At 36.2% G+C, this 21,675-nt stretch overlaps 1 protein-coding gene across 6 annotated transcripts in view; it reads right to left on the reverse strand.

Moving 5' to 3' along the window:
* Window positions 1-21,675, reverse strand: part of PLCZ1 (phospholipase C zeta 1) — a 40,745-nt gene that overhangs the window by 16,903 nt on the left and 2,167 nt on the right. For 4 of the 6 annotated variants that reach the window (XM_070619252.1, XM_070619250.1, XM_070619253.1 and 1 more), the window contains 4 exons: window positions 10,291-10,448; window positions 6,442-6,643; window positions 5,057-5,201; window positions 1,148-1,297 (listed from right to left, as the gene is read on the reverse strand). In XM_070619252.1, the coding sequence (XP_070475353.1) occupies window positions 1,148-1,297; window positions 5,057-5,201; window positions 6,442-6,643; window positions 10,291-10,345 (552 nt within the window). In that variant the 5' untranslated portion in view covers window positions 10,346-10,448. Of the gene's footprint in view, window positions 1-1,147; window positions 1,298-5,056; window positions 5,202-6,441; window positions 6,644-10,290; window positions 10,523-21,675 lie in introns of all 6 variants that reach the window. The other 2 variants (XM_008527737.2, XM_070619249.1) reach the window with 1 other exon arrangement.

The raw sequence follows: 21,675 nt of genomic DNA on the forward strand, positions 1-21,675 counted from the left end.
ATATCTGAATGCTAAAAAATAGATGTATAAATAATAGGAGGAGGGATTCTATTTCTAGTAAGCTAAAAATTATTATAATTTTCTGAATTAGACCATGACTCTTAGATTAAATCTTTGATGATATGTTTCCAGTGCTTTGCACAAGTTCTTTAATATTCTTTTTCTGTCATGATTGAATACATTTAGCCTGTGAGTGTTCTTATGAGTTGAAAGAGTCACAGTTTTTCCATTTATTAAACTTATTTTTGTCCATCTCAATTCTATCATGAGTTTTATACTTCCTGTTACTAGTGTCATAACACTTTTATCTTTAAACTTTCGGCTCATCTATATAAAACAAGGGAATATTCAAATATTACAAAAATATCCTACCTACCAAAATGATGACATGTCAAAACTAAACTACTGGTTAGATAATACTATCATGAAAAAATATATATTCATTTCTCACCTGATAAAATTTGTGGTAAGGAGGATGGACCTGCAGTGGAAACTAAAAAGGAGTGGCTGGAGAGGAATGAGAAAGGCCTAAAGAATGTGATCATACAGAAGAAAGCTTTTTATGGAAAGGCAGGAGGCATCCACAGTATTGAATGCTGCCAAGAAGCAAGTCAGATGAAGACTGAGAGAGCTGGAGGGGAAAATGGAAATCCTGAGGTCAAGTTGGGGTGCCTTTTAAACCAAGTACTGTGTATGCTCAACTGAAGATGGAAGGGTACCCATAGCGACAGGGAAATTGGAAAGAACAGATTAAAAACAAAATAACCTGCCACCCACATGCTGAAGTATTGGGCATAGACTCTATTTACAGCCGAAATCTTTGCCCCTTGCTTAGCTTTTTGCTTCTAAAACATGCCAAATTCCCACGGCCTAATATTAACCGACTTGAAATTTTGGACTCCTGGGATCTGACACACAATAAAAACGTGGGGTTTTACATATATCACTATATATTCTCTTTATCAAAATACATTCACCTAACTGCTCATGGGAACACTTCCTAGGCAACATATTGCAAAGATAAACCTCTATAAATAATCAAACCTAAGCATTTTCATTGATCTCTAACCGTGTTTCACGTGCCAATAGAATAGTGACATACTTTTTCTTTTTTTCTTAACCTAAACTTCTCCGACAAAAGTGTTACCTCTGGTGAAGGTAGTTTGTCAAGAAACTCATCGAGCACATCAGAAAGCAAGGTCTCTCCAAGAATAGACTGCAAATTGTGTGCTATCACTTCTTGCTGGGAAGGGGAGCAGTGATTTTCTAAAGAGAGCACCACCGGGTAGTCAGAGGTCTAAAAAATTAACCATGACTGCAGTTATTGATCAGAACTCTTCAATACCTGGAATGCAACTAACAGAAGCACTTAATCTATTTTAAGACTTACTTCTAATGTTCAGTACCTTTGCAAACTAATTAAGCATTTTTTAAACTGAAAGTACTTTTGAGTTTAAGACAGGGCACATTAAATCTGTATAAAAAGGAAAATTTTTACTATTGGCACCAGAAGTATATGAAACAACTGAAGCATCCAGCAGTGAGTAGTTTTTTAAATAAATTATGGCCTATTCATTTAAAGGAATGATATAGATCTGCTAAGAAGGACGTAGAGCTATATATACTGCTATCAAAAGCTATTAATGATATAGTCTTATGACGAAAAGCAAGCTGTCAAAGACTGATTCCACATTTTTACCTTTTCAATTATATATATATGTGCATATGTTTATTTAAGTATTTTAAAATGGTAAGGAAAAACTTTAATGCTGAGAAGTTAGGGGAAATGTTAATTGTCTACTTTTTCAGTTCTAAATTCTATAATCAAAATTTGTTGCTTAATAATTAGAGACAAAGATAAAGCTATTTTCAGCTTTTATTAATAAAGAGGATCTGTTAAGTAAAGGTGACTCTAAAAAGATTTTCTGCCCTTTGAAACCACTGTAACTTTGAAATTTGCCAGAAAATAGAGACCAACACTCATTTGGGCATCTTATTCAAAATTATTTTCTTTATTTTGTTTTCGTATATAATTATCAGGGCACACATTTACCAACTTGTAAACAAGGTAAGAAATTGCAAGGTTTGCTGCATTATCACAGACCTTTGAATAGGAATAGAATATTACACCTTTTTAATATACAAATATATTAATTTCTTGTGGCTGCTGTAACAAATTACCACAAAGTTGGTTGCTTGAAACAACAGAAGTTTATTCTTTCACAATTCTGAAGGCCAAATTTTAAAATGAGTTTCGCCTGCTAAAATCAAGTTCTCAACAGGCTGTAGGGTGATGTGTTCCTTTCCTCTTCCAACTTCTGGTGGTTGCGAATATTCCTTGGCTTGGGACTGCATCACTCCGGTCTCTGCCCCTCGTCTTCACATTGCCTCCTCTGTATGTGTTAAATCTCTCTCCATCTCCCTCGTACAAGGATTCATTTGATGGCATTTAGGGCCCGTCCAGATAACCCAGCATAATCTCACCTCGAGGTTCTTAACTTCATCACATCAGCAAAGACCCTTATTCCAAATAAAGTTACATTTACAGATTCAGGAATTAGAACCTACTATCTTCAGGGGTCCTTATTCAGCCTCCTACAGTGACCTTCTCATATATACTCACATATATATAGTGACTTAGTCTAATACTAAGAGAACAGTGTAAAAATTTTTCCCAAGTAAAATAAATGGTTTTGAAACTGCAAACTGATAGCATAGTGGATGGATTTCTCTGTTAGGCCGTGACTTTGCTCACTGGGGAAAGCTCATTTTTTCGTCTTCTGTGGTCCTTGGCTCCCCTCTCCCGAAGTTCCTCTTATCTTTTCCCCTCCTTGGCGGCATCTAAAGTAGGTGTTGAGTTTGCTTTCCTTAAAATCAAGCAACTTTTACAGCTGAATTCCTAACCAAAGGTTGTTTCAAGGCTCACCTATGAGTTGTACTTTGTTTTTGGCAATACACCTCCCTCAAAAACTTAGATTTCTTTTATATTTTTTTCAGTAAGTTACATGTGCCAGTAACTATACTCCAAGTTCTTTCCTAGTCATTGTTATCAAATCTATTTTATTTCCTTGCTCTTGCTTTCCCAAATTAATGGTGACGGTCTTGAGCAGAAAGTTCAACCTCAGTGTAATCTTTGCTGCAAAACTGAGTCACCCTGTTCAACTGAGAAGTCTCATGAGTCTTTGCTGCTCAAAGCATTTTTTCATTCCATCTCTTACTCTGGAGTCTTAGAAGCTGTAGGGGTTTCCACCCTTGCAAGTCCTTTGAATTTTGAGATTGTCTCTATTTCCTTTGATTTCCTCAGTTACCCACCCTAAGTGAAGTGAGAGAGTTTGCTATGCAAATATTTAGGAAGAGTATTTCGGATAAAGGAAACAGCAAGTGCAAAGGCTTTGAGATGTGTCTGAAAAAAAGTATGGAGATCAGAATGGCTAAGTGAACAAGGGAGAGAGGAAGAGGGGAGGTCAGAGGTAACAGAAAACAAGTCATGGAGGCCCTTGGGAGTCACAGTGTGGATTTTAGCTTTTATTTTGAGTGGGACTGAAGGTTTCGAGAAGGAGAATGATGTGATTTGACTTAACAAAAAGTCACACTGGCTGATACATTGAGATGAAACCATAGGGGAGGAGGAGAGAAGCAGGAACAATGGATAAGAAGCTATTGCAATAATCCAAGCGAGAGTTGATGGTGGTTGACCAGGACAGGGACAGTAAGAATGAGGAGTAGGGGTTAAATTCAGTATATATTTTGAAAGTAGAGCCACGAGGATTTGCTGGAGAACTTATTGAGGGGTTAGAAAGAAAGGAGGGGAGGGTTAAAGCTGGCAACAATGATTTAGGCTTGAACATATAGAAGTTACCATTAACTGAGATGGAGAAGACCACAGGAAGAGCAGGACTGAGAGAAAAAGGGATATCTGGAGCTCAATTCTAACCATGTTAAGTTAAACATGCCTATTAAATACGCAAGTGGAAATATCAAATAGGTCTATCTTGGTGTAACATTCCAGAGAGAAGTCTGGGTAGGAATTTAAATTTAGAAATTAGATGTTTAAGAGAATTAATCCGTATATCAATGTTTTATATTGGTAGAAATTTTTCATATTTTATATTTATATTTTGTGGATATTCAGTATTTTATACCCTATTTCTAATAAATAATAGAACAATTGATTTAAATTTTGATTTTAAATTATGTTTATGTTTACATTATGTTAATAATGTATTGATGTATTTAGGAAAACGAGGTTTATCAAATTTGTAAGTTTATTAGATATACATTGTTTAAGTACTCAATTAAGATTTTGTTAAATCTCTTCAATTGCACTACGGTTGAAGTACTCACGAAAGAAATTAAATATACTAAGTTTACAAAAACAGTTGAAAATGTCTGAAGGTGCTTAATTAGCCAAGTTTATAAATGGCACCAAGTGTTATTCAAAATTGAGTTACTGTTAAAACCTGCTCAATTTATAGATTAGGATTTGTAAACTGAATTTAGACCAGAAACAACTAGATCTTTGAATCTGTAACTTTAATAAATTGAACAATAATTTTAACACCCAAAGTAAACTTCTAAACATTCTTTGCTGTATGAATAGCTGCCATCATAGTCATTAAAAATGTCAACAATTGAGGTAATACATTTTTGACACATTTTATATTTGTGTCTTGAAAGTGAAATAGTTGAATATCAATAAAATAATTACTATTATATAGGTCAGGCCAGTATTTCTCAAACTTTTTTGGCCATAACTCACAGTAAGAACTATATTTTAAATTGTGACACAACATGTACACACACATATACATGTATCACGTATATTATATAATTGAACAAAAAGTTTCAAGAAACAACATGTACTTTACTACCTGAGATTAACTTCGATAAATCTACTTTTGTCTGTATGCTACACGATTTCACTGCCTACTGATGGATCATAACTCATAATTTGAAACATCACTGATCTAAACTAAGGCCAAACATTATAAGATTTTGAAACAAGTAAATTATATTATGCTTAAATAACTATAATTTAACAAAGATATGCACATACAATGAACGCATATTTGCGTATCGCTTGGATAACAGTTTTGAACAGAAGCTTGCTGGTGAGTGTATAACCATGGTATACAACAGGTTCATTTTGCGATCCATCCCAGCAGTCAATTTCCAGACAACGGCATCCTTTCACAAGGGCACTAGCAAAATTTAAGCAAAATAAATTATCATTCCCGGATCATTAAAAATGTATACCACAGTGTCAAAACAATCCAAAGCCTATTTGTGATTTTACAATAAATGTCTAAATAAATCCATAATAAAGACAAGTTGCTGTGTTGGACCGAACACGTTTTTCTTCTTATGAAAATAAGGAATGTGAGCATGGCCTGCCACGGAACTAATATGTGCCAACCACAGTTCCAGCGCTGCCAAGCTGGTGCAATGTGTAGTGCTATTTCTAACCCATTCCTTAGGCTCTGCAATTTCTACCTCTTCACACTCATCTCCCTTCATTGCTCCATTGACACACTTGCTGTCTTTCCCTCATTTGAATATGCTAAGCACTTATTATTTCTTCTGCTTGACATGCCCTTCCCACCAGGTCTTTTTGAGGCATCCTCTCTTTCATCAGTCAGACCACAACTGTGTCACCTCTTGAGAAGTCTTTCCTGACCCTGTAACTAAGTTAACACCCTCCACCCCAGAGTGACTTTCTGTCAGGTTATACTACTCATCTTCTCCATATGAATCATCAGTCCCTGAAAATATCAATTTGTTTACCTGCTTATTGTCTGTCTATTCCCATGAACAGATGAGCATGGCAGCTCTGAAAATCTTGCTCATCACTGTATCCTCAGCTGACTGACTAAACTGAAGCCTGGTATTAACAGTATGATACATTGTAGAATGCAAAATTAGAGTTGCAGCATAGGTTGCTTTTAATCTATGTAAATCATTTAACATATAAATCTCCGTATATCTATTATTATCTATAAATGCCAAATTATATCATTTATTTATGTGTTGGCTTTACTTAGAGCATTGTGTCCCGATGTCTGGGAATTAATTTTAACTATATTTTTTAAAATCTAGGATGTTCTGATTAGCTAAAAGAGATTTTTAAAAAGTCTTCTTCATATGTTTTCCTAGAAGAAGTATCAAATTATTTGCGAAAATTCAGAGGGCCAATGACTGGTGAGAGGAGGTCAATAGGCAGTATTAGAAGGAAAGTATACGATATTAATGCATAGAATAAATTATATAACCACCCAAAGTTCGGATTTCCAAGATATGCACAAATCAAAATTCTTCTTCCTTATGTGTTTGCATAACATGCATAGCCTACTTATACTGTGAACTGCTTCCTATTGAGGTAGACACCATCGGGAACTTCCACGTGTTTTAAAATGTAGTGGATTTAAAAATGAAAATAAATACCTTACATATCCCCATATGTCACTTGGTCCCACTAATTGGTCAGATATCAAGTACGTATTATGTGAACTTGAGATAAAATAATCATTTAATGGATGATTCATATTTTGATAAGTTCTTTCACACTTGTTATCAAATAAGAGACATTCAGATGAATCCATGTATCTCGTAAAACCTTCTAATGACATCTGGTGTGCTTGCTTAACTATAAAAAATAAGTAAAAAGATTGCAGAAATATCATTAGCAGTATAAAAACTACATCTCACTTGAAAACAACAGTAGAGTATGTTTCTAACATGTTCATTGAGAATTAATATTAATACTATTTCCAATTTTTCTTTGGAAAAAAAATTTTTCAATGAATACACTTATTTCTTCTACATCAATATTCAAGTAGAGGAGGTATTATTTAATTATCTCTGATTTTTAATGTTTTAAAAATACATACAAGAAAAGTACATATATCATAGGTCAGTGAATTTCCACAAGCTATATATCTAGGTAACCAGCACCAGGGTCAAAGAACAAAACATTACAGCACCCCAGAAGCCTGCCTCCTGTGAAATTTCTGGTCTTTCCAATCCAAGTGTGTTCAATGATGCATCTTCTAACAGCGTAAATTAGTTTTGTCTGGACTTTGTGGTTTTTATGAATGTACTCATACAGTATGTATTTTTTGTGACTGGTTTATTTTGCTGAACATTGTTTCTAAGATTTATTCTTGTAGTGGCATAGAGTTAGACATTGTTTTTTCCCATTGTTGTAGAGTATTCCATTGTGTGACTACACCACAATTTATTTATCAATTTTGTTTTTGATGAGCATTTAGATAATTTCCAGTTTGGGGGCTATACGAAGAGTGCTGTTATAAACAACCAGAACGTGTCTTTTGGTACAAATATGTACACATTTCTGTTGGGTACATGCTTATGAATGGAATTGCTGGGTCATTTGCATATTATCGTCTTAGTAAATTATCTCTGAACTTTGATACTCAGTACAATAGATACAAAAATTATCTATTGAAGCAGAACACTGGCTCTGGTATTAGACAGCTTGGGTTAAATCTATTTACTCATTATATGACGAGAGCATTAGTTAACCTCTCCCTATCTTTGCACTGGTGGTAATCATAACACCTATCTCTATATATTAGCTCTATCTATTAGCTCCATAAATGTTAGTTGCTGTTATTTTCATTATTGACAATTCAGTTTGTCTCAAAATAAGAGCTGGTATGAGTATTCACCTTAAACTAGAGAGTGATCATTGGCAAAGAATTTTATTTCCAGGACTTTATACTATAGAAATAGAAATGCAGATGAAGAATGATGTGAAAGAATGCTAACTCTAGCATTATTTATAAAAGCAAAATAAATGGGAGGAGGAAACAAATTAAAACTCAAAATATGATACAATACTAAGCAGCGATTAAAAGTAATGTATCAGAAAAAATATACAGTGACAAAAGTAAATGTTTATGACATCATAAAAGTGAAAAAGCTGGCACTCAAAAAGCTATAACAATTTTGGTTAAAAAATGAAAGCTAGATGAAAATACATAAAACGTTTGTAGTCATGCAATCTCTCTATTTCAAAGCCATGCAAATTTAAGAATGTGGGACAAATGCATCATATATTGTAATAGTAGTGATTTGCATGAATTTATTCTTTTTCCTGGTGCAACTGGCTTACAGCTCTTTTAAATTATTGAATAATTAAGTAAATATCTTTGGTAATGGAATAGAAGAAAAACTCATTAGTGCCCTTAAAAACTACCAGATTGAAATGAGAGTTAATCTTACGATTTTTTAAAAACCTCATTTGGTACCCACCATGTACCAACGTGGGACAAGATTGAGGAGCATGGTGATATTTGAGAGCATAAGGTCATAATTCCAATTGGCCTTAATAAGTCTCTAAAGTGACCAATAAGCATGCAAATGTAATTCAAGGTCTCTGCTGTGTGTGAAAGCACTGAGGCAGCGGAAGGCTCAAAAGATGAAATAAAGGAATGACATAATATTCCAGTTAAAATGCAAACGCAGTTCCAAGATGTTACTGCCGCCATCCCATAAGCCCTTTGTATTTTTTAATTTCCTACCTGCAGGTAACAGTGCCAAAGTAAATTTTTTTTGAATATTCACTAGATCAGTGCTACTTAAAGTACTTGTCAATGAACTGGTTGTTTCCAATTGGCAATGACATAAAGAGCTTGAGCCAGAACATAAATCAATTCACTACTTCTTTAGAGAAAGCCTTTGCTATTCAAAAAAACAAAGTCAGCTGGATTCAACCGGTGTGCTTAGTGATGTAGTTGTCTTACATTCCGATACAAGCTCTTTATCTCCTTGCCAACCTGCAGAAGTTTTAATGGTGATCAGACCAAACTCTTACTAGCACTGCATTCGGTCTTACCACTATAATGCTTAAAACTCTCCAAAGTCTTTATGTGGCACTGAGTCATGAGGCCAAAATCTTAATTGTGGCCTACTAGACCAACACAATTTGATCCCTATCTATCTGTCCAAACTCATCTCGCCCTCATGCTCCATGTTCCAACCACACTGTCTTCTTCTTGTTCCTTGAATTCTCCAACTCAAGTCTGACACTTCTCTTCCCTCGACCTCAGACTATTCTCTCATTTTGTCAAGTGAGTAGTTCTCATCGTTTAGGTCTCAGTTTAAATGTCACATCTTCGGAGACAACTCTCCTAAACATCCAACCTGAACTAGACCTCCTGGGTTGTTTATTCTCTATCGCTTTCTCTGTCTTAGTTTTTCACAGTGCATAGATAGCACTCTGAAGTTATCCTTTCATATATTTAATTATTTGCTATCAATCTCCCTCCAACTCCCATCAGGAAAATAAGACCTAGGGTGTCTTGTTCTCTATTGTAGCCCCAGCCCCTAGAAACATACTTGGTAGCCACAGTATGACTGTGAACATATTATGAACATATGACTCACTGAAGGAATATGTATGGTTTTCTCAGAACCCATATTATCATATGTTAAACACTGGTGGCCATAAACCAACTTTCAAAGGCAGAACTTGGACTTGCATAACTTCCTTATTAAAAAAATAATTTGAGCTATCCTATTAATTTCTGTAGGGTTAAATACTGTGCTTTAACAGTGAGCTTTATGCAATTAGGTGAAATTTTATGATATTAGGTCTATTTTATTTAAAGATGAACATTTGTGAAGAAATTTAAAGTGTTTTATCCATTGAATGATGGGACAAAGATCAAAAATTACATGACAGATCATCAGCCTAAATAGTCATTTAATTTAAACCAGATGTCTGTATTGAAAAATGAAGAAGCAAAAATATTTAAATGTTTATAAAATGTTATAGACCATTATGCATCTAGATAGTGGAGAAATTAGTGATTTTGCAATATTTTATTTCTTTCCTAGAATTGTTTTCGTTCAGCTACTTTAATATTCATGTATATTTTCAATTATATAGTGTATAAAAATGGAAAACTGCCTATAACAGGGTTTTTATTTTATTGATAAATATCAAGACATTTTATTCCATACAGTACTTGTAACAGAATCTCATCTTGTTTTCCATGCTTAAGCTTGTCTCTGAACACTTGAGATATACACAGAAACAGTTAAAAGAAAGGAGCTGGACAATGAAGTAGGAAAGAATGCTATGGTTATGCAATGTAGCTTTCTAAAGGTATATATACATTCCATAAAAAAACAAAAATAAAACTGCCAATATTTGCTATTAGCCAGAAGAAATTTGGCTCATCCAAAATTTGAATTTGATAGCTATAATTCATAAAAAATACTTCGCGTGTAAATACTTGATGAAATTTTGAAAAGCAAGCATACCTTCTTCAATAGGCTCATATTTTTCAATGATCTCAGAGGCAATAGTTTTAGTCATCTCAACTGAATACTGCTCTTGTGTCAAAAATTGGACCAGATTTTTTTCCAAAAGAATCTTCCGATTTTCAGAATATGTGTTGAAAATCTCAGTAACTTCTTCTCTGTGTGCAATAATTCGATAAATTGATCTAAATTCTTCTATGGTGATTTTTCCTTGCTTCAGCCTGTCATTATCCTACTAAAAAAAAATAACTGGTGGGCTTACATTGTGAATATGAAAAACACACAAAATGAATAACTTAGAGTATTTGCTTAATATATATAGCAACTTATATTTGAAAGAAGATAAATCTTATATTGGATTCTTATTTCAGGCAAAATATATAAAGCTGCATGAAATGATGCGGAAGTTGAGAAAAAGTCAGTGCATCCTCACCACTTAAAATCCAGTGGCCATAGTGGGACTGCAAAGAGGTGTGGGAGAAGATGCATATTCTAGGTTGTCTTTCAATTGCACATTTCATTTTTCTATTTCATTCTACTTCAGTACCTTCTTAAAACTATGCCAGACAATATGTATTCCCACACCACTAAGATGCAGCCCGCACACCGCAAGTGTCAGGGTAAATCAAAGACGTTCATGATCACTGTAAACCACAGAAGCTGCCGTAGCTATGTGATATCTTGAGGAAGTGGAATATGCACAATCTTTGAAGGATTTGGGGCAGGGATAAAAAAGGTAGCTGCCAATAAGAAAGGATCTACCTGGCTGTTCTGGAAAATTCATGTTTGAACTTTATGAGAAACATGAAAATGGGCTGGGTCCAGTTCTGAAAAAACAACAGAACCACTGTGAAATCCTGAGTAGGTAAATGACTAGTAAAAGTAGAAGTTTAGTCTGACTCATTGTGCATTACCGGTTGGAAGAGATGGAGAACTGCAGGAAAGGGAACAAAGAAGATGCAGCTCTGGTGGGAGGCGATGAGTAGGAACCATAGAACGGGGATCAGGGAAATGACGAAAGGAGAACTCAGAGGATTCAACACGTTAAAATTTTAGACGCATGAGGGAGAGAAGTCAGAAATGTCTGGAGTTGGGGAGAGTGGAAGGACTAGTGGATTTATAGTATCACTTACAAATAAAAACTAAGGCATAGGAAGTACATCTGAGAAGGACATTTAATTTCAAGAAGCTATTTATTTATCTATTAACTTTCCCATTCCATTGTAAACAGCTTGAGCACAAGGAGCATGTGTTTAAGACCCACTGTATTGTGGTAAAAAGCTGACAATTTGTAGACAGAGCTGACATTATATTCTTAGATCCAAAGTATGTGTGACTTTGGACATATAAATTAAATTCTCAGCTTCATATTCTTCACCTTCAAAATGGGGATAGATAAGACTTCCTATGTCATCAGGTTGCTGTGAGGATTGGAGATATAGAATAAATGATAGTTCTAAATATCAATGTATTATTATGTCTTATCTATGTCTACTTGTCTCACGTCATTAGCCCCATTTCACACATGATTTGTCATAAGATCTTAAGCAATCAATAAAAATCAAAGTGTGCCTGTAATTCCTGAAAAATGTGTTACATAAAATTGTATAAATTAAAAATTGCAATCCTACTGAATATCAGTATAAAATAAAATATACGTTATTCACTAAATAATGAAAGTTTTATTACTTTCACGCAAGGTATAAACTTGACCATCTACTATGTTCTCTGGTAACTTGTTTTGTTTTGTTTTTCCCAAAAGATCAAAGTTTTCATCTGACACTAGAAAGAATTAGAGATGTAAAATTAAAGCAAAATTCAACAAATCCAAATAATTGCTATCATTGATCAAACCCAAAGGAAATTCAGTGTTAAAAATTAATCAAATTACCAAAAAACAAAACCCACACATAATAGATGAGAACTGGATCACTGAAGATGGGAAGCTCTAATTTTAGTAGCAACAGAGAAGGAAAAGAAAAGCAACAATGAGTAAGTAATGTTGGAGAAGAAAACATGGGGCCTAATGAACAGAGCATCAGTAGCAGAGCAAGCAGGAAGAGGAAAGCACTGAGCAAGAATGATTCAAATCTGAGTACCCAGGCACATAACAGCATTTACAACTTAGAGTACCAATGTATGAATATCGCCTCTGTAAGGAGAAACTGATCCTCAAAAATCTCATGTAAATTGTCCCCCTCCCACAGGCATGGTAGACCAGGATCTGAACTCCAAAACCACACCAAGAAGCAGTGGGAAGAAAGAAAAGTCAATACATCATTACACATATTGACAGTATATATGCAGAAATAAATTGTGTAAAGTGCAAATCTGATCAATTCAACTTCCTCGTAAATTCTCAATGTGTCTCATTATCTAAAGGATAGAACCCAAATTATGTTGTGTCGCAGCCTAGGCCCTTGAAGACGTCTCTGATGGTTTCTGCTCTTATCCTTTTCTTCCTTGCACCCCACACTTTCATACTGAATTAGGTATAAATACCAAGCTGTCTCTTACTATTGGACAGGCTGTTTCTTCTGTCTAGAATACCCTTCTTTTACTTCTTAACCTACTAATTTCTACTAATCCTTGAAAAAGTGTCAGGTCCTCTAGAAGTCTTTCTTCATGCCCCTCTGTGTGTCCTCCCAGGCCACATTAGATACTCTCCTCTGGGTTCTTATAAGACTGCCCTTTCTTCTATCATAGGGTTTATTACACTGGAATGAAAGCCTTTTTTCTACATCCCTTCTAGAATTGCCTCAGACAGGGATTTTGTCATTTGTTTCTTGTATCCTCAGTACTGAGATATTCAGAACTGCTCTGTCACCTAAGCAATTTTATGACTCTGGTGAACTACGTGTACCTAATTGTAAAAAGGAGCTAAATATCTCTAAACCTGGGGAGAATAGGGAAAGATACTTTTAAATACATAGTACAGAAAATATGCCAAATCTCAGGCTCTGCTCCAGGGAATACTACAGCTTTTAGAAATGTTACATATTAATCCTTTAAAAGTACAACATAAAAGTAATGAAGCCATTTTTCTTCTGTTTAAAAATACGTTCATTACATGGTTATTCTTTATGAGGCATTACAAAAAGAACTTTACCAAACAACTCATTCAATGTTTATATATGACTTAGAATCCCCTTTAAAACCTCATGAACCCCATGAAGGTAGATATTTTCTTCTTTTTATTCCCAATGTCTAGTCCTGGAACTACCCTAGGCAGGAACCTAGTGATTATACATTGAAATGAATAGTTGAATATATGAGGATAAAAGAACATATTAAAATAATTCTATTGATAGTCACTCAGAATAGCACACTTTCAGAAAACAGAATTAAAGCTTTCCATGTTGTCACCATTTTCCGTTGCTCAGTCTGCTAGTAAAAAGATGAAATGTTCCTTAAAATAAATATCATGAGAAAACTGATCAAAACATAGAATTTGCTTTTAACATAAGATGTAGCATTTTTAAATTGTCTCTGAAAAAACAAAGTATTCAAAATATATTATAGGAAGTGACAGGATGTGCAACATTTTTCCCAGACTCTGACATACTGATTTAAACTGCTTTGTAAGTTTTTATTCTCCCTTTCCTTCTTCCCTTTCTTCCTAAGCAAATATATGAGTCAGAAACTAAATTGGGTAATAAGGATGCAAAGGCAACACATTAGCAGCGCCCTCCAGGAGCTCATAGTCTAGAAAAGGAAAGCAGACATAGAAGTGTTATAATGGAAACTTTATAGACCAGGGACACAATAAAGTTGGGCAATTCGCCTTAGAGGATAAAAAAGGTGTCTTTGTAGAAAAGGTGATCCTGGAGCTGAGCCTTCAATGATGAGAAGGAAGATGTTTGCCTGAAAGTGGGGAGGAGAAGGGTTTATTCTAGCAGTGGGGATCAGAGTAAATAAACACACGAAGGTATGAAACAAGAATGATCACAGAGGATGTTAGTGAAGCTGTGGTGAACAAAAAGGCTAAAGTCAAAATTGCATCCTAGAGACGTTTGGATGCCACGTGAGACTCTCAGATTTCATTCTCAAACAAGGGGGAGTTACTGATGAGCTTTAATGAGAGAAATTGTATAGATTTTTGTTTTAGAAAGATCACTCCGGCTGCTGTCCACACGGCAGATGTTGAGATTAAAAGCAAAGAAACCAGTTTGTAGGACTTCTCACACTTTAATATACATATAAGTCACCAAGAGACTTATAAAAAATGTAGTCAGCTTCGATATGTGTAGATTCTACATTTCTAACAAGCTCCCAGGAGATGCAAAAGATGCTGGTCTGAGGACCACACTTTGAGTAGTAAGTAGTTGGAGACCAATTGACTTTGCAAAGGAATGAGATAGACCTTAAAAGAGTTAAAAATTTGATGTGGAGGTGAGGTAAAAGGAAGAATCCGGGAATCCTTCCATTTTCTGGCTTGGTTAACTGAGAGAATAGAGCTGCCATCACCAAGAAAAGAAAGGAAGATAGACAGTTTGGGAGGGAAAGATAAGTTTCGTTTTAAATATATTAAATTTGAAGTATCCAAACAGAGACAGCCAGTAGACAATTGGTCAGGTTGGAAAAGGGGATTGGAATATTATAGAAGAAAATGCAAGAAGGATTTTGGAGTCAGACAGACCCAGACATGGGTCCCTATAGTGGTATGAGATATGAACAAATTATATTGACCTTCTTATCCTCAATATCCTTATGTGTAAAAAGAGGCTAATAATGACTTCCTTGAATGTTTAAGACAATATATACAAAAACCTAATAAGGTGCCTAGAATATGGCATTTGATGAACAAATGCTACCATGCATATGGCTCTGTCGTTTAGGATAGAAAACTTGACATCTGTTCCCAATAAAGTAGTAAATGAAGCCACTGAAAGTCAATAAGGTGGTGACATAGGAGACTCTGGAACTCACCTTCTCACACGAACACACCAAACCCGCAGCTACATATGGAACAATTCCCTCTGAAGGAAATCCAGAGACTAGCTGAGCAAATCCTACATATCAGGCAAATGAGAAAACACCCAGAGGAAATGGGTAGGAGAGGCTGAGACACCATCTCTCCATACACTTCACCCTCAGCATGGTGCCATATAATGGGGAGGGAACTCACAAATCCCATCTTCTCCCTGAGGAGGAAAGGATTTGGACCCAACATCTAGTGCCCCAACTTTAAAGACTTTCACCTGAGAGACAGGACCCCAAAACACCTAGCTCTGAAAGCCACCTGGGGCTTGCATCCACAAGATCCACAACATTAGAGTAAACAAAGAGTTCTTAATGGTTCAGGAGGACGTGTTGTGGCTATGCTCCCAGCACTCAGCACAGACGCAGCAGACTGAAACATCTAGTTTTTCCCTGAAAGAGGCTTATTTGGTTATCTTAAAACTGTAGCCTGAGAGTCACGCTTCTAATTCAACACAGATCTAGGGGCCTACTGAAATCCTCCCCAGAGAGCGGGGAGGCTAGTGGATGCCATCTTCACGCTCTCTGTCTGCCTCACTCCGATCATCAGCATCTCCCTGAAAGAAGCCTGTGCATATATCAGGTGCCCCAGCTTTTGCAGCTGCCGCTTGGGGTGAACCCCTTGGTTGCCTGGCTCTGGTGACAAATGGAGTTTGTGTTTGTGGGTCCCACAGGACTCTTACAAACGAGGAAACAGTTCCTGATTGGCTGTGCCCCAACGGCTCAGCACAGAGACAGCAGAGGCACCCAGCTCCCAGTCTTTATCACAAGAAGGCCTATTTGCGTATCTTGGAGGCTGCAGCTAGAGTCAGACTTCAGGGTTAACACACAACTAGGGGCTAAGTACAGTTCTCTCCAGAGACTTCGTGCTGTCCCTCTGCCTCGCTCTGGGTTGGTGGAGTCTCCCTGGAGGGAGCTTGTGCGCACAAGCTGCTGCCCAGAGGACACAGCCCTTGATAGCCTGGCTCCGTTGGCCAGTGGAACGTGTGTTCACAGGTTCAGCAGACCTGTGACAAACAGAAAGTCCTTGGCTGGCGGCCCCCCTGGGGCTCCTGCAGAGGGGGTGGACAGACACACTCATCTCCTAGTCTTTCCCTGAGAGAAGTCTATTTGCATACTTTCCAAGCTGCTGCCTGAGGTTCCGGCTTCCAAAGGCCTTCATGTAGGTGCTGACTGAGATCCTCCCCCTTGGGACACTGATAGGCCTTGGCACCCTCTAAAAGACTGGGAGGCACTAAGAATAAAGTAGGCTGCTTTGACAATCACAAAGGTTGAAAGACAAGAGCTAGGATGTGGTGCGGCTCAATGATAAAATTCATCTCCTACATAAGGCCTCTCCTTCAAGACTGGGAGATGTGGCCTTCCCCATCAAACTCACAGAAACCAACACAGAGAGCAAAAGACAATGAAGAAACAAAGGAATGTGTTCCAAACAAAATAACAAGATAAAATCCCCAAAATAGACCTTAAAGAAACAGAGACAAGTGATTTACCTGATAAAGAGTTCGAATAACAGTCATAAACAATATGCAGTTTCCTTAAAAAACTAAAAATGGAACTACCATATCATCCAACAATTCCACTTCTTGGTATTTATTTGAAGGAAATGAAATTGTTATCTTCAAGAGATATCTGCACCCCCATATTCATTGCAGCATTATTTACAACAGCCAAGGCATGGAAACAACCCACGGGTCCATCAATAGATAGGTGGATAAAGAAGATGTGTATTATTCAGCCATAAAAAAAGAAGAAATTTCTGTAGTTTGTGACATCATGGGTGGACCTTGAGGGCATTATGTCAAGTGAAATAAGTCAGACAGAGAAAGACAAATACTGTATGATCTCACTTATTTGTGGAACCTAAAAAAAACAAATGCACAGATACAAAGAACAGATTGGTAGTTGTCAGAGGCAAGGGGTGGGGGTGGGGGAAATGGGTGAAGATTGTCAAAAGGTACAAACTTCCAGTTACGTGATAAGCTCTGAAGATGTAATGTACAGCCTGGTGACTAAAGTTAACAATACGGCATTGTGTACTCGAAAGTTGCTAAAAGAGTGGTCTTAAAAGTTCTCATTACAAGAAAAAAAATTGTAACTATATGAGGCGATGGATGTTTACTAAACTTATTGTGATGATCATTTCACAACATATACATATATCAAATCATCATGTTGTACTCCTAAAATTAATACAATGTTATATCTCAATTATACCTCAATAGAACTGGGAGAAAAAAGAAAGAGAGTCAACAAGATTGCTCAGGAAGAGTTTGTAAAGTAGAAAAAAGAAAATGAAGAACTCAACTTTAAGAGGCGAGTAGTAGAAGGGATGATGACAGGATAGACGTAAAAGGAATGATCAGAAATTTTAAAAGAAAACTAGAAGAGAGTGGTGTCATAAAAGTTAAAATAGGTGGAAGCTTAAAAAAAAGAAAGACAAATAAAATGTACAGAGAGGCTAACCATTGGATTTAGCACTTTAGAAGTGAAGAGGAGTTCGAGATAGTTGTGAAGGCAAATGTTATTGCAATGGATCATTAAGAAGTGCAGAAAGAAATATAAAGGTTTCTTTCTGTTTATCTGCTAAAAGAGAGAAAGTAACATTTAGAAGACGATATGGTGCTATTTCAGATAAGATTAAAAATAAGCTTAGACTGTGGAGGACCAACTAAGGTAGGAAATCAGAAACTAAAGGAACCCCCAAACGAAAATATAAGTGGCTGAATTGACCCAAGTTGCAGATTTGTAGGGCAGAGGCAACAGAGAAATATTCTACCTCATTCCTCTGCCTTTTAACTTCCAACCCATTCTACACTGCTGCCAGATTTATCCTAAAATATGCAATATTTCCCTACTCAAAAAATTTCAATGGCTACCTGTTGCCTATAAAAGTAAATCCAAACTCCAAGGCCTACCCTTTAGGATTTCTATCACCTGGTCATAACTGGCATCTGCAGCTATGTCTCGCCTTCATGCATTGTCTACTCAGGTCATGAGGGATTACCTTTTATTCCCCAAGCACTTCTTGCACTGTACTCTGTATATATGGCTTCTCCTTCCTCTAGGCCCAGCAAGAAAGCCACCATGGCATCTTTCATAAAAGCCCAAGTTAGAGTCTCTGTCTTCTCAAATTCTCTGTTAGAATTACCTATGAGATTTATTATAATACGCTTATAAAATTGCAATTTCTACATTTCTTTTCCTCCTTATGAGAGAGACAACACTTTATTCACTTTTTACAATGCACAGTTTCTAACAGAGTGCTATGCACATACTGTAGGATTAATAATGATTGTGAACTACATAGAGAATTTGAAGATTTCAAGTAAGTCCTATAAGAATATAAATTCTTGGAGCTGGCCCCATGGCCTAGTGGTTAAGTTTGGCATGCTCTGCTTTGGCAGCCTGGGTTCGGATCCTGGATGCAAACCTACGCCACTCGTCAGAGGCCAAGCTGTGGCAGCAACCCACATACAAAATAGAGGAAGATTGGCACAGATTTTAGCTCAGCAACAATCTTCTTCAAGCAAAAAGAGGCAGATTGGCCACAGATGTTAGCTCAGTGCAAATCTTCCTCAGCAAAAAAAAAATATATATATATATATATATATATACAAATTCTTGAAATGAAAAAGTATACTATTTCATACTCAACAAACAATTAGAGTGTGATCTAAGACTAGCTATGTATATTGAAATGACACATAATATTTGCTACAAAATATCTTACATGTTACAGATTAAAGATAATAAATGAAATAAATATTTTTTAATAAAGGGATTAAAAAAATCAGAGAATTGCTACTCAACTCATGACAATAATTAATTTTGTAATATAAAGTTTAAAATATTTTGCCATGGCTATAAAGTTATATGTTCTTTCTTCAAATTTCATAATAAAACATTTACCTTGTAAGAAAATAAATTCATGTCAGAATTTATGTCAGCTTCTTAAGAAACAAATAACTGTAATGCAATTTTCTATATTTTTTGAACAATTGTGATTGATGTGGCTTCAACTAATGCTTATTGATGCCTACTTTTGCCAAGACTGGTACTAGATACATTCACAAATAGTATCTTATTTAATATCCAGAACAATTCTGCAAGACAACTATATTAGTATCCCCATCCTGCAGATTAAGACGTTTGCTCAGAGAGATTTCTGACTTGCCAAGCACTACACAGCTAGGATCTCGTAGAGTGAAGAGTCTCCATGCCCATTTGAGCTTGCCAATAACAACAGCCCTGCGACACTGGAAGATTTTGGTCACCAAAATAAGATTCGTTGTGATTCATTTTATTTATTCTGGCTAAAAAGTAGATCCAGGAAATGTGGAAAGATTAGCAACAAAGTTGAGGTAAAAGATTAGGATGTTTTAGAAGCTTAATCTTCAGCTAGCCAGAAAATTCAGTTGACCAATACACCTTCCCTAAGTATTCTATTTAACCAACATTTTAATGCACATACAGAAATTTAGCCTAAGGCAACAAAGTATTATCTACTAGAGGGCCTAGCGGAAATATTTTAGTATATAAAAATGGTTTATCATGATCGTCAGCCTTGTTTATATGTAATATATGCTTCAAAGTATTTGAGGTCATTTTAAAGAGGTTTTTGAAGTATTCTAAGCAACCTCTGTGCCTCTAATTTTTATAATTAACATTATTTTCATAGCCACTCCAAAAAGGTTTTGGTAAATGGAGTAGACCTTTGACCCTGCTATGTCCAAGTAATCGTAAATTTCAATTAATGAGCTATTTCTTCACTTATTCTAACTGTGGAGCATTTTAAATATGGCATGCATTTTACTCAAGTGCATTTTAAACAGATCTCTCTATCATGCAGATAACTCAAAGCAACTTGACAATCACTGAATAAGATTCACAATATTTCACATTTGATACAGATTTAATTTATGTCTATCTATATATTGTGTTGACCGTGAATTTTATTAAACTAGAAAGCACATAGCTGTTTCTCCCTTTGGGCGATACCAGTGGGGGAAAATTCTCTATGTAAAGGTCTTTCACAAAAATTTGTGTTCTTCAGATGTGACATTAGACATGAACTGAAGAAAATTCTGATAGCTGATGGCAGCATCTGCTACTTGAATTCATAGAAACAGCTCTGAAATGTCTGCCTTTTACTGCAGTCTCCTGAGAAGCACCGCTTTTCTTTTCTGAACTTCCTCTTTGTGGTTTGTAAACGTGAGGGGGTCAAATCTTATCAAGAAGAGTGCTTGTTGGGAGGCAGTTCTCCACGGTCTCCTGTTTCTGCACATTTCTGAAGAGGCACCAATGCCTTTCTTCAGGACTAGCTTTCCAAGGATGTTTGCCTAATGAGGAGATAGTACCTCCCTCCAGAGAAGAAGGTTTGCTCACTGTCTATGATAATGATAGGGACACTGGCCACGGCAAAGATCAGACAGGCTTATGCCAATAAAAGATCTGGATTCCTTAAGCTTGAGGTCGCTCTCCGGTAATGTAACCCGCTGCTTGTGCACGCGTCACCTAGCCCTCCTTACAGCACACTTTGGAAAGTGGGGCTTGGAGAAATGGCATCAAAATGCTAATACTCTGGCAATTGCTATTTTTATGAGTAACAAGCTGTCTTTTCCTTCTGAACTGGAAACCTGCCTCTGCCAACATTCACGAAATCTATCAGGGTAACTGGTTAGCCTGCAAGTAAGGTAACACAAGCTTCCTAGTTTGTGTTAGTGGTAACAATTTCAACACAGATTGTGTTATCTGGCTACTCATTTTCAAAAAACAAAATTATATTCAGGATCTCTAACTTCCTTACTATCTAAATTGGCCAGTCTAGTATTCTTGCCTGATTTGCCAAGAAATTTGTCATCTTCCTAGTCCAAAATCCAGCTAAACACATGGCTTTTTCTTGTTTTATTCATGATCTTTCCCTCTGTCCTATAGGGCAGAATTGAGCCAGGTTCCCTTCCTATTAGCTCTTCTTTAAATAAAGAACTTTTGGCATGATTTTCTACTTTGAGATGAGTAAAATACAATTTTTCTCAAGATTACCCATTCCTTCTATAAATCGCTAACATCCAATCCATTCACCATTTCATCATTTATATGATTTTGATCTGAGTGTGACCAGTTCTAATTTGATGTGAAAATTCCTGGATACTCAGCAGACTGTTCTAAACTAATAACCTAGTATTATTTCAAATTTTATCAACAGCTCATTTCACTTCCTCCCTAAATTCTCTCCATCTTGATTATAAGTTTGTTTAGCATAGTTAAAGCCTCTAATTCTTTTTTCCCCCTAGGGATTGGCACCTGAGCTAACATTAGTTGCCAATCTTCTTTTTTGTTCTTCTTCTTCTTCTCCCCAAAGACCCCCAGTACATAGTTGTATGTTCTACTCGTGGTCCTTTA

The sequence above is a fragment of the Equus przewalskii genome, chromosome 5 (assembly GCF_037783145.1).
Source record: "Equus przewalskii isolate Varuska chromosome 5, EquPr2, whole genome shotgun sequence".
Taxonomy (NCBI): Eukaryota; Metazoa; Chordata; class Mammalia; order Perissodactyla; family Equidae; genus Equus; species Equus przewalskii.